We start from the raw sequence: 12,296 nt of genomic DNA, 5'->3' as shown, positions 1-12,296 counted from the left end.
CCATTGATTTTTTTCTCAGTTCTGGTTCAGTCAGTCAGTTTCCAAGTCAGGTAATTCTACGCCGCAGCTTCTTCTCATTGAACGCCTTCCCAGACCATCGCAGCAGCCGCTTTTCTCGTTTTGTTCGGCCCACGTGTCTCCATCTCGTCCATCCCCGCCCCCTTTCTCGTTGCGGGCTCTGCTTGCCTTGGCCAACGAGCCGTGTACTATTCGCAGCCGAGTTTGCTGGATTCTTTTTTTTTTTTTTGGAAGTTCCCGCTTCACCTTCACCCCTCCTCCCTTTCGCTCTTGTTTCTCATCATCAGCAACTTGCGTGCGTTCATCCAGCACACCACAACACGACTACGCTTTTGACGGCGCACACAACAAAGCCAAACAAACACCGCTCATATTTTTTTTTTTTTTTTTTTTGGTTTTGCTGGTTTTGCATTGCATTTTTATGTGTTGAATTTTTTCATTTTTTTTTTTTTTTTGAATTCAAGGTCGTCTCTTCGTCGCTGGAGTTTCCCTCCGACAACCCACTTCTCCCGCCACTCGAGAGATACACACAAGACCAACAGTACAGAAGACGAGCGCGCGCGCTGAGTGGCCCCCCGCCCGTCATCAGCCGACAAACGCAAGCAAGATGCCGCCGCGAAGCAGCGATGAGAATGACGAGGACGACGACGACGAGTTTGGCTTTGACCTCAGCGACGGCAGCAGTGGAGACAATGCTGCAAAGCCATCTACACTCACACTTACGCTGCGGAGACCCGCGGCGGGAGGAGCAGGAGCAGGAGCAGGAGCAGGAGCAGCGACAACGGCAGCCAGTTCAAGCCAGCTAGGCGATGCCTCAACCGCAGCGCGCAGCAGCCCCAACCCGGGAGCAGCTCCTGCAGGCGTGATTGAGGATTGGGACGACGAGTTTGACGACGACGACGACGCATTCAGCATGACCTCGCAGGAGACTGCAAAGTTCCACCGCACGCTCAGTGTCGTCCGCAGCGCCGCCGTCAACCACGTCCGTGTCAAGAACGAAGTGCCGTCCGTCGATGCCGAGCAACTCCCCGAAGGTTTTAACGTCGACGAGATTGATTGGGGCGAGAACACGGACGACGAAGAAGGTGAGCAACTCCCCCGATTCATCGACAACCAACCTCCATGATCGTGCAGCAACTCACACTTTCTTTCTTTTTTTTTTTTTGTCTTTTCGTGTTGCCATCACCAACCGACACAAACACCAGATGCTCAAAAGTTCCTCAAGGAGCTCAAGAATGCTAATAGTAGTGCGGCAGCAGGAGGTGGCAAATCGGTCTCTTTCGCGGCCAAACCTCAGAGCACTTCCTCATCATCAGCAACGTCCGGCAGCTCGTCTGGACGAACATCACCATCGTTTGTGACAAAGCGGCTACCAAGGCGCATTCCTTCCTCTGCAGGGTCTTCATCCTCCCAAGAATCGTCACCGACGGCGGCTCGCAAAGCGGTCGCATCAGCAGACAAACCCTCAGGAACAAATTCTACGACTAGTATTGCACCAACCGCGCCTGTAGCTGCAGGTCCTGTGACGCCAAAGAAACCTGCAACGATTCAACCATCCACGGATGACGATGCGGATGATGAGGACGAGGATTGGGATGCAGAGTTGGGCATTGCGCCGGTCGGCAATCCCAGCTTGAAGTTGCTCCTCAACTCTTCGCCATCGCACAGCGGCAGTTACTCCACCCCCGTCTCCACCAATGCCAACGCCAGCGGATATGGTGCAAGTAACGGCCTCGGGTTTTCGTCTGGAACATCCGCTTCGGATGCACGAGACGAGCTCGAGCAGTTTGGATTTCGAAGAGCGTTTCGATTGGGGAGAGAGCCAGCAAACGGCGGCATTTCACGCTCCAACTCTATTCCCACCGGCAGTGTGCGTGGTGCGGATGCTATCCCTGCCTCGTTGCGCCTTGGTGCACCGGGTGCTGCTTCTGTTACCACCACCATCACCGCCGCCGCCGCTGCCGGCAAATCATCCACCACAACCACCTCCAAGTCATCCGTTTCCGCGGCACCCATCTTCCCAACAGCAATACCCACAGCAGCGCCTGCCTTGCATCCATCACAAATTCCTACCGAGCTGTATTCCTTGAAGCTCGGGAGAACCTTTCAGCACTCATTGTCCTTGGGAGATGCAGAATCTCCATCGGGTTCGCCCGCCAGTACTTCTGGGTTGCTGTCGTCATCTCCAGGCAGCGTCACCACGACAGTTTCATCCACGTCGTTTGCATCCACATCGCTCTTCCAAACAATCGAGGAGCAGATGAATTGGCTGTCACATCTCGTGTCAAAGCACCTGCTCTTTGCCCACCACACTTCCAGCGAGGCGGAAGCGACCCCCGCCCAACTCCTCCACCGAGAGCGACTGTCCGCAACCGAAATCCAAAGCAACTTGCGGCAAACTCTGTGCACAGTCAAAGTCCACACCGTTCCCTGGGCGGAGGCATACTACCTGGCTGTTCGGCAGTTGGAACGCTGTGGAGATCGCGAGCAATGCTGGCTCTCCTGCAAGAGCTTTTTCGATCAACTAGCGACCATGACCGCGTCCAATGTTTTCGAACGAGAGGGCGTGACCCATATCGCCTTTTACCTGCTCTCGGTCGCCGCGAAAGCCGTGCCAAGCGATGCTCTCGGCCAGCCCGTCATTTCCACCTTCTCTGCGATGGCCACCACCCTCACGACCATTGAGCCTCAATACCGTGACGCCACTCGGCTGCTCGAAGTTGAAATGCAAGTGCATCATGCGCGGAAAGCCCAAACGCTGTCAATCGACCAGTAGGTTACGTTTGTTGTTGTTCTTTGTTGTTGTTGTTGTTGTTGCTGTCGTTGCTGTCGTTGCACCACTTATTGCGCGTTTTACTCATTGCGTTGTGCCCTCCCCCCCACACACACACACACACTTAACAGCCTATTGCCGGCGCTCTGTAAAGTCTATCAGCGAGCAAGTCTGGCAGCTCAGCCGCCTCTGGAAACCACTCCGCTGGAGCGTACACCCCTATTTTGCCAGGCGCGGGCGCTTTTGGACTTGCAACTCATTCTCCAGACCTTTTCGCCGCTGACGGCGTCGCCAAAACCCACTCGCCGCATGCGACATATGGATTCCCTGGACGCTGAGGTCAACCTGTCCCCAAAACCAGCAGGACTCGGCGCTAATAATGCCGGCTCCTCGGGAGTGGCCCGTGGGCTGTTTGGAAGTTCACCTTCGGGCGGCGAGAGCCCAGACTCGTCGTCCAGCAATGCTGGAGCCGGAGCGAGGGCCCGGTTTGGCAGCCGCAGTCGAATTTCAATGCTCAACCCACTCGAATCCGCCGCTGCCAACGCGACCGACATTCCGATCGACGCCCAGCTCTTGTCGTCAGCCTCGTACCGCATGCGGCTGCTCGACGAGGTTTACGCTCGCTTGCCGCTGTCGCCCATCAAGGCCAAGGCGGCGTACGCGCTGGGCGTGCATTTCTGGCACGATCTCAACGACAATGTTCGTGCCGAGCGCGTGCTGATGGAGTGTCTCGTTGTGCTCGATCGGTGCCGGCCCGTGCTCCCGCACTTCCCGCACATCATCAGTGGTCTCGGTCGCAACGCTCTTCGCGTGTTTGGCGAACTGCTCTTGTCAAATGATCGGTACGAACTCGGAGTGCTCGCTCTCGAAGAGTCGGTTGTGCTCAGCACGATGCAGACCAACGAGCAAGCGGAACGTCAGCAACTCAGTCGACTGGCTGCTGTCGCGGCCGATCATCACGACATGCGCCGCGCACTCGAGTACTACTCCCATCTGCTTTCCATCATGAAGCGAGAACGCAAGACCAACGAGATTGTGCACATTTCCGTCCTGATGGCCAACATGTTTAGCGAGCAAGGTCTGCATGCACGAGCCGTTCGATGCATGCGCCGCGCCATCCAGCTTGTGCCATCGACCACCCGCACCAAGCCCATGCAGTATGCGCCAACGTCCTCCGACACCACCGGACTCCCTGGCGCCAAAGCCACGCCCGCCACCATGAACTTGGCTGCCCCTGCCGTTGTACCCAGCGCATCGCTCGCACGCATGGATCCCATGTCGGCCACAGTCAATTCGCGCCTCGTTCGTCTCCATGTCGACGACGGGTTTGAAATTGAAAAGGGCATTGATCTGCTGGAGCGCATGCTCGAAAACGTGCATCCCGAAGCGCGCCACGGCACGCTGCAGCTGCGACTGGCCGAGGCGTACATGAAGAAGCGTTGGCTGGATGAGTCGTCCGGTTTGCTTCTCACCCACCAACCCATGTCGTCATGCGGCTCGCTCGTCCCAACGTCTTCTTCTGCTTCTTCTTCTGCTTCTTTTTCGTCACCGCAAGACGCCATCATAGCACCGTCTGAAGGTGACGACGAGCACGCCACGCTGCGGCCTATCGGTGCGATTGCCAAGCATCTCAAGACAAAGTCGCTGCCGCACATTCCCATCCAATTCCGACGACGGCAGTCCAATGCCATGACCACCATTGGCGAGGCCAGCAACGGGGCGGAGGCTGGCAACGGGCTTGGCACAAGTCCTCCCGCAGGGGATGGACAGAGCAACAACAACAACCCTGCCAGTGGCACTGGTATCGCTCACGGTCTCGCAGGAGAAAAGTACTCCACCCTGGGGCATGCGCGCAACTCGGCAAACATTGCCAGTGTCGCAGACATGTACTCGTTCCACGTTCTGCCCTTCTCGAACATGAGGATGATTCAAGACACATTCGACTTTTGGCTTCTGGTCGCTCGCAATCACTACCACGCCGAGCGTCACTCTGAGGCGATCTCGGCGTGTGCTCAGGCTCTCAAATATGTTCATCCAAACAACTTGAGCGCCTTCGCGCGGGTGTCGTACTTGCGCGGCAAAGTCTTGCAGCATCTTTGCCGATCTTCAACAATGGTCGAGTTTCCCGTGCGTCTGCCTCAGTCTGCAGACACGGCAACCGATCCCAACCCCTCGGCGCTGCACCAACAGCAAATTTTGCAACAGCAACAACAGCAACAGCAGCAGCAGCAGCAGCAGCATCAGCAGCAGTCTGCTGCCGGCGGCAAGGGCTTCCAGAGGACTGTTTCGGTTCGCTCGACGACCGTTGGGCGCGCGTCAGTCCCCACGGTGGTCACCAGTGGAAGATCCACCGCAGCACCTGCTGCCGAATCATCCACTCCCGGCAGCGCTAAAAAGGCGAGTGCAACCACAGCTGCAGCGTCAGCCATGTCGCAGCTGCTCCAGAACAAGGTGTCCTTCGAATCCACCGAAGAGCTCGTTCGCGCGGCCGCGGCCCAGTTCCAGCGCGCCTTTGAACTGTATCGCGCCGTTGGCGATGACCTGCACATGGCCAAAGCACTGTGTCGGATTTCCGAAACCTACCTTGAGCGTGTCTTTGCCCCCGTTTGCCTGCTCAACTTGCCTCGTGGCGACTTTATCGGCGAGTCTGGATCCGGCGGCGCATCGGCATCCACGCCGGTCAAATCCGCCACCAAGCCCCAGTCTGGCGCCGCCAACCGCCGCAAGCTGGTTGCCTTGGAGGCCATCGAGCAACCGCTCGTGACCGTCCTTGACACGGCGAATGAGATGAATTCGCTCTTCCTCATGATGCGCGGATTGATTTCCATGGCAGAGCTCCGGCTGCTCCAGGGCAACGTGGCTGGCGCTCTCGTGTTCTGGACGGAGTGCCGTGACCATTTTCTGTCCGTGTTTTACAGCGGCGTGCGTCTGTTGCTGCCCGCCACGAGTTCGCCAGGGCTTACATCGCGTCTTTTGTCGCTTTGTAAGCGCATGGTGCGGTTTATGTTTGGCGTCAGCTCGGACTTGATCAACCGCAACTATGTGCTGCTGGACTTGCTCCTGCAAGTTGAAGCGGCTCACGACGCGGCGCACAAGTGGAATGCTGACGGCGAGCTCACGACGCTGTCTGGCTTTGAGGCCACCACAACCGCGTACGGCAAGGGCCGAAGGACGGCCAAGGCAAAGTCGGGCAAGGTTGCCACGGCTGGTGGCAACAATCGCGCTTCCAACAATCCCAACGAGAATTCGAGCAGCGACAGCTCTGGCAGCATGAGCTCGGGCAGTGCGGGGAACAGCTTGTCCTCGGCTGCCAATGCCCAAAACGCGATTGCGCAAATGGAAGACGATCTGGCGCTCACTCTCAGTCGCACAAGAGGCAAAACACTCGAGCCCGCACGCCGCTCGGGCCACCCGCCGCTCACCAAGCAACCATCGAGCACCATGCAGCAACAGCAGCAGCAGCAACAACAACAGCAACAGCAACAGCAACAGCAACAGCAATCGGTCCAGTCGCAGTCGCAAAAGCCCGATGGTGCGATGCCGTACCACGCGTCTACTCCAATCAAGATTGCAAAGCCCACTTTGGAGAAAAAGCCAACAATGACTGCAATCTTTGACTCGATGACCAGCAGCAGCAGCAGCAGCAATGGCAATACGAGCACTGCATTGTCTGGGGCCGAGCCAGCAGCAACGACGCCGGCAGCTGCCACCCGCCCTGGTCGCATGCCCATTCCTGCATTTGTGTCGAGCGACGTCACCTCGGCCACGACGTCTGTCGCAAGCACCATCAAGGGCGCTCGCGAGGACGATACCATTTCGATGACGTCAACGCTCTTCGAGTCGACCAGTCTGTATGGCGCAGAGTGCTACGACTTGATTGGCGATGTGGTGGATTGCAAAGATGATGCCGTGGTCGCTCAGCACGTCTGGGCTTGCCTCCAACACATGCGACGGCTCGCTCGAAAGTACTCTGCCAGCGAAATCACACAGCAAGAACTGCGCACCTACAACCGAGTTTGTCTCGACAATCTGCGCGCAGCTGTCGCCCGGCATACGCTCATCAATCTTGCCATGTGTCCGGAGGCCCAGCTCACAACCACTGCCGCTGCGGTCGACGCTGATCCCCGGCATGGCACCTTGCTCCTTCAGCGTCGTCGCTTCCTTTCCTTGCCTGAGGTTGCCGGTCAAGTTCCGCGCCTCCGGCGCACAATGTATGCCCTGCGCGTCGATGACCTGTCGCTGTGCCACTCATCTCTCGATGTCAAGGCTGGATTCCGCCCCGTGCAGCGTCTCGGTGGCCGTCCGTTGGTGGAAGACCAAGCATCGCGAGACAGCGTCACATTCCAGGCGCTCAAAACAATGGTGCTGCACCTTCGCTTTGCCATTCTGGACATGCCCGAGAGCAACGTTGAGATTAGTCTCTCGGCCATTACGCCCATCGAGTTGCTATGCTCCTTCCTCAAGCAGTTTGCCGTGTCTGGCATCACCAAATCCCGTGTCGAGCCCATTATTGAAGTGACGTCGTCCGGCTCTGGCTTCCAGCAATTGTTGCTTGCCATGTTTGAACAGTCGCTCGCCTCGTTCTCGGGTGGTGTATCTTCGCCGCATGCGTCCATCAGCAGCCTGGGCAGCGGTCCCGGTGGCTTGATGGGAGGCGCCGGCCTCGGCGGCGGCTCGAGCGGGAGCGCACCAAGTGGCGGAGGTGGGCAGGGCGGCAGCTCTGTGAAGGGCATTCAAATGTACGGCGTCTCTGGCCAGTCGTTGGCGCACTTGTCGCTTGACAGCTCCGAACATCTCTTGTTCCAGCTGTTTGATCCAAACGTACTGCGTCTTTGCTCGTCGCACGACCCTCTGCTCGTGTTCCTGTCATCGGAGCCCATCACCACCGGCCCATCGACTGTCGGAAAGAGCACGTTCAACAGCCTCATCACATCCCACGGCAGCACAAGCGGCTCCATCTCGGGTGGCGCCGGCTTTGGCAACCAGCTGGTGCAGGCTCCGCCCGTGTTTTCAGGCAGCGCGACACGCTCGCATGCGTTCGGTGCGCTCTCCAGCATTGTCGATGTGGACGAGCGATTGCGCTCCCGCGTGGGCCTGCGTCCCATCCTCACTCCCGGCAAGTACCGGTCGAGCCTGTTTACTCCTCGCATGTGCGTGCTGCTCGACTATCTTTTGAATGTGACGCGGCATCCTTCCATCGAAGGCGAGGTCTTGAGCCTCGACGAGCAGCTTCATATTGTTCGAGGCATGCGTGCCACTGTGCTCAGCAACATGGCGCCTCTCCTAACGGCGCTGGCAACCTGCAGCGAGAGTTCCTTTGGTCTGGACGACGAAACGCGAGCTCCAACTTCCCATCTGTTGGATGCTGGTCCTGCGGCTCGCCATGGGGACAGCGCGCGCAAGCCTTCTCCACAAGGAAGCGTCTCCAGTACCGGCACCGCGGGCTCGTCACTCGCATCTCACGCGCTGTCCTTGCCTGGGTCGAACTCTTCTGCCGGCTCGCAGCATATCGCACTCATTTCTTCGCGTGCCTTCCACGCCCTGCCGTGGGAGATTATCGCCAGCATCGATCCACACGCTCTTTCGTCAAGGGCTGGCGGTGTGCGCGCGTCCTTGCTGCGCTTTTTCAACTCGCACGATGCTGTGATTGACAGCCTGGCTCGTCAACCTGTGGCCCGGTCGCCCTCGCTACCTGGCACTCTTCGCCATCCACCCAACGAGTCCGATTCTTCTGCGCTGCCCGGCCTGATGAGTCTCACGACGGCTCCTTCTGGTCTACCTGCTTCGCTCGGCTACACCCCCGGCAGCCTTCCGCAATACTTTTGCTTTTGCTATTCGTGGGAAGATCCCAACATGGAGCCAACTCCCGAGCAAGTCAATGTCATGCGCCTTTCCTTTGTGCTTGAAACCTTATGGAATCAGTTTGGTGTTCGTACATCGGTGAGTGTGGTTGATTTCCTTGTATTTCACCGCTTCGTTGTATTTGACCACTTCGTTGTTGTATTGACCGCGCCTTTTCGTGCCGTTTCCGCTCCTTTTCAACAGATTATGGGAGGCAATCGCCTTTGTGCGTCAACTGCTCCCTTCCACAATCCTGTTGTTCGAGCTGGAAAGAAGGCGTCAACGATCAAGAAGAAGTTCAAAGTGATTGACTTTATGGACGTGACAGTGCTTACGGATAAGGTTGGTAGCCTGCAGCACCGCACTCACCAATCTTGGCAACACCGGGCCCCCTTGTGTTTTTGCCTGCACTCATCTGGTTGTTGTTTTCTTCTCTTCGGTTGCACAGAATGCCATGCTTCAGTATGTTGTCAACAAGCTCAACCCGAATTGCTACCCCGTGCTCATCTTCACATGGGCGGACTTGCTCGACTTAAACCCCATCATGGTGTCCCTGCTTCGGTACGTGAGATCCGGTATCGATGAAGCTTGTCATGATTTTTGCAGATTGTCTGACCAATCATCTGCCTTGTGTAATTTTTTTTATTTTTTTGCTCAGAACAAAACGCATCTCGGTCTTGTGCGCTCCTGGACATGCCATGAAACGTCTGGCCAAGGAATTGACACGATCACATGAGCACTTCCTCAAAGCGACCAAGCGGAACTCTTCGCGTCCGAATGTTTTGCAGGAAGTCACCGACTACTTGCCAAAGCTCATTTCCGACTTGCAAGAGCTGTCTGGCATTCCCGTAGCGCTCCTGAACGCACCCTAACCGTCGAGTTTCTGGTTGTATTTTGTAGTTGTCATTGTGTTTGTCTGTACTATTTTTTTGTTGGTTTGTGTAACCTTGTCGTTCGTATGTTGTTTTTTTCCTCATAATTCATATCATATTTGAGTAGATCTACAACTTGTTCAATGAAGGACAAACGTTATTACAGTGGATTAATGTACAGAGCGATTCACAACAGCAGCATCATGTTGCCGAACGATTAGAGCATTTTCGACATGAACATGGCGACCAAGGACGCAGACAGCATGGCGAACAGTGTGGGAACCTGGAGAAGGCCAGCAGCGCTCTTCTTTGCAACCATAAAGTACTTTCCTTGAGCTGTTTGGCACTCGTCGAAGCTGCCAATGGCGTTGAACTCGCAGTTGTCGCAGTTCGCTGTCATAGGTAAACAAAAAAACCAAATCGAGAGTCCGTCAGCATTTGCAACCACGACACAGTACACAAGACAACGACAAGACACCAACTCATTTCTCGCTTACAGTTGCACTCGCCCAGCAGAGCAACCTTGTCGTTGCCAAGGTGAACAAAGCCAAAGGAATAGGGAAGGCTCGCGTTGGTCACGCAGGCAAACTCGTCGTCGCTCTCCAAGTTGATCGAGTACGAGGCCGATTGGCAGTTGGCATCGGTGAAGAACTGCACCTTGGGGCGTTCGGGGGTGGTCGGAGGCGACTCGACGAGGTAGACCCGGGTGGAGGCAGTAAAGTCGCGGGCAAAGTTGACGCTAAAGCAGGCATTGCCCATTTGGTTGCCGTACAAGCCCATCAAGCATGTGGAGCAGGTCGAGTCGCACTGCGCCCGGACGTCGTAGTTGTTGTCTTCCACCGTCGTTGACTTGAAAGTACTGGGTGGTTCCAGGGACTTGGAGGCACTCGCCCGAAGTGATTTCGATGGGAGTCTTGTCATAGTATCCGAGCTCAATGTCACAGGGGAAGTGATCTGGGTAGAAAGCGACCAGGAGCTTGACAGGGGCGGCCGAAGCGGCGGCGGGGGCGGCCTGAGCGAGGCTCACCGAGCCGGCCATGACAGCGAGACATGCGAGCAGGATGGCCGTTGCAGTGTTGCGGTACATCATGATTCTTGTTGGAGGGATTGCTTACTGTAAGTAAAAAAAAAAAAGACTGAACCAAATGAATGCAATTTCGCTGCCCTTTTCAAGGCTGTGGTTTTCCTGCTGGAACTCCCACGCGCTCGTTGATGCCAGAAATAGCCTGCATCTCTGGAGCGATTGTGTCGCATCGGCAATCGATCACGCCTCGGTATCCACGCTGTCCGCCGGCTGGACCGGGTGGGTGGGTGGGTGGGTAAGTCACCACCCATGGACCCAAAAGTCCTCCTCAACACAAGAACCCCTTCCCGACCTCCAGAATCACCTTCTCCTCGTTCTAGGTTCGAGTTAAGTGCACGTACAATGCTGGGTGTTGATCGAAATCATTGCGGGGGCCAATCATTTTTCAAAGCGGGGGCTGTGACGTCGACAGCGACCTCTCCTAAAATGGGCCGCTCGCACTCCTGCACGGATGTGACGTTGCCGATCTTTGCCTTGTTTAGTGTGTGCACAACAAACAACGTCACAAAACAACAATCAAACGATCACACATGTTGTTGCGTCAACTCGACAGACAGGAGAGGCAGGCAGCGAGCACAACGACCGAGCCGCTGCCGAGGCAACAAGCACGCTTTGTTGACAGCCAAAGTTCAAAGTGTCGATCGAATCACCAGGTGTATTTGAGGTGCTTCGATAGCGCACATTGCAAATTGTTTGTTGTGGATAACATGCACGCGGATGGACAGGAATAAACTCCATCAGGTGAATGCGGTTTTCCCCCCAAACACGGAACCCGAGATCCGAGATCCACCGCATCATCACGCACCAAACCGCGCAATGCATGTGTCAGTATCTGGCACTCCTTTTGGTTCCATATAGAAAACAAGAGGCGGCACTGTGTGGAATTCGAATTGTTTAATCAAACAATGCACAATGAAAAACTACTGGGCAGGCTCCAACGCGGCTTCGGGCCAAGTCAACAGATGCCCATGGACAGTCGACCGAACGTCAACATCACCAGGATCCTCTGTAGTTGTATTCAGAAAGCAAAGGGATGAGGATGGACAAACTCCAACACAAAATGCCCAAGGGCAAAGGATCAAAACGTACCGGCAAACATTGGGGGCATTTTTACTTCGAACAGCGGCGTAACGACAAAGTTGAATGGTTCTTCCGCTGCTAGTTTGAAAAATGCCTGCGGATCAATCCACACCAATGTTGGGGACAATGAATCCATCACGATTGAGAAACCAAACCAAAAAAAAACAAAAAGCAAAAAACCCCATTGCAGTTTCTCTCTCTCGTTTGAATTGCACCCTACCATGTCTCGTTCTGCCAGCCAAGGACGGTGGTGCGAGTACACAACATAGACCTGAACAACCCATGGCCAGTTCCATGCCGCAGTCTGCAAATCAGAAACCAACATTCCACCAACAAACTCATCGAAACAGAACTCGCACCTTTGCGTCTTTCGAGCGCGTCAGACTCTGTTGGCACGTCCGCAACATGTCTGCGTGCGAGTTGTGGTTGAAAATGAGATCAGCCAGTACAATCACGTCAAAGGTCTTGTGGTCGGCTGGCAGCGTTGTGAGTAATGGCGCGACTTGTGCTCCCCACAAGTATCCCTGCACGAGCGTCAATAGGCATGTGAGAGCCCATCAATGCTGATCGCGCAGCAATGAAACCCCCCAAGAGCGCATCATCAAGCTTTACCTGAACAATAATGTTT

At 55.8% G+C, this 12,296-nt stretch overlaps 3 protein-coding genes across 3 annotated transcripts; 1 reads left to right on the top strand and 2 right to left on the bottom strand.

Moving 5' to 3' along the window:
- Positions 1–24: 24 nt before the first annotated feature.
- CAOG_02193 (hypothetical protein) lies at positions 25–9,680 on the top strand. The gene is made up of 7 exons (XM_004348893.2): positions 25–50; positions 483–1,103; positions 1,224–2,790; positions 2,923–8,731; positions 8,837–8,974; positions 9,081–9,193; positions 9,291–9,680. Exons 2-7 carry the CDS (start codon positions 626–628, stop codon positions 9,502–9,504), a joined length of 8,319 nt encoding a protein of 2,772 aa, XP_004348943.1. The 5' UTR covers positions 25–50; positions 483–625; the 3' UTR covers positions 9,505–9,680.
- Positions 9,681–9,721: 41 nt separating this feature from the next.
- On the bottom strand, positions 9,722–10,594 carry CAOG_02192 (hypothetical protein; the record flags this gene model as incomplete). The annotated part of the gene is made up of 3 exons (XM_004348892.1): positions 9,722–9,897; positions 10,002–10,243; positions 10,365–10,594. The coding sequence occupies 3 exons, from the start codon at positions 10,592–10,594 to the stop codon at positions 9,722–9,724; spliced, it is 648 nt and encodes a 215-aa protein (XP_004348942.1).
- A 914-nt stretch (positions 10,595–11,508) lies between these two features.
- On the bottom strand, positions 11,509–12,192 carry CAOG_08590 (hypothetical protein; the record flags this gene model as incomplete). The annotated part of the gene is made up of 4 exons (XM_011271888.1): positions 11,509–11,594; positions 11,678–11,762; positions 11,889–11,939; positions 12,028–12,192. Coding segments are annotated over 4 exons (387 nt in total), but the record flags the coding sequence as incomplete, so codon positions are not given.
- Between the last annotated feature and the right edge of the window lie 104 nt (positions 12,193–12,296).

The sequence above is a fragment of the Capsaspora owczarzaki genome, assembly GCF_000151315.2.
Source record: "Capsaspora owczarzaki ATCC 30864 unplaced genomic scaffold supercont2.3, whole genome shotgun sequence".
Lineage (NCBI taxonomy): Eukaryota > Filasterea > Ministeriida > Capsasporidae > Capsaspora > Capsaspora owczarzaki.
The sequence above is the reverse complement of the archived record's forward strand: the minus strand, read 5'-3'. Positions and strand labels throughout refer to the sequence as shown.

Bases quoted from the DNA above. Each gene is read 5' to 3' on its own strand.
- CAOG_02193 (XM_004348893.2), top strand. From the start codon at position 626: ATGCCGCCGCGAAGCAGCGATGAGAATGACGAGGACGACGACGACGAG. The intron at 1,104-1,223 runs GTGAGCAACTCC...CACAAACACCAG, and splicing joins GAACACGGACGACGAAGAAG to ATGCTCAAAAGTTCCTCAAG. The intron at 2,791-2,922 runs GTAGGTTACGTT...CACACTTAACAG, and splicing joins CAAACGCTGTCAATCGACCA to CCTATTGCCGGCGCTCTGTA.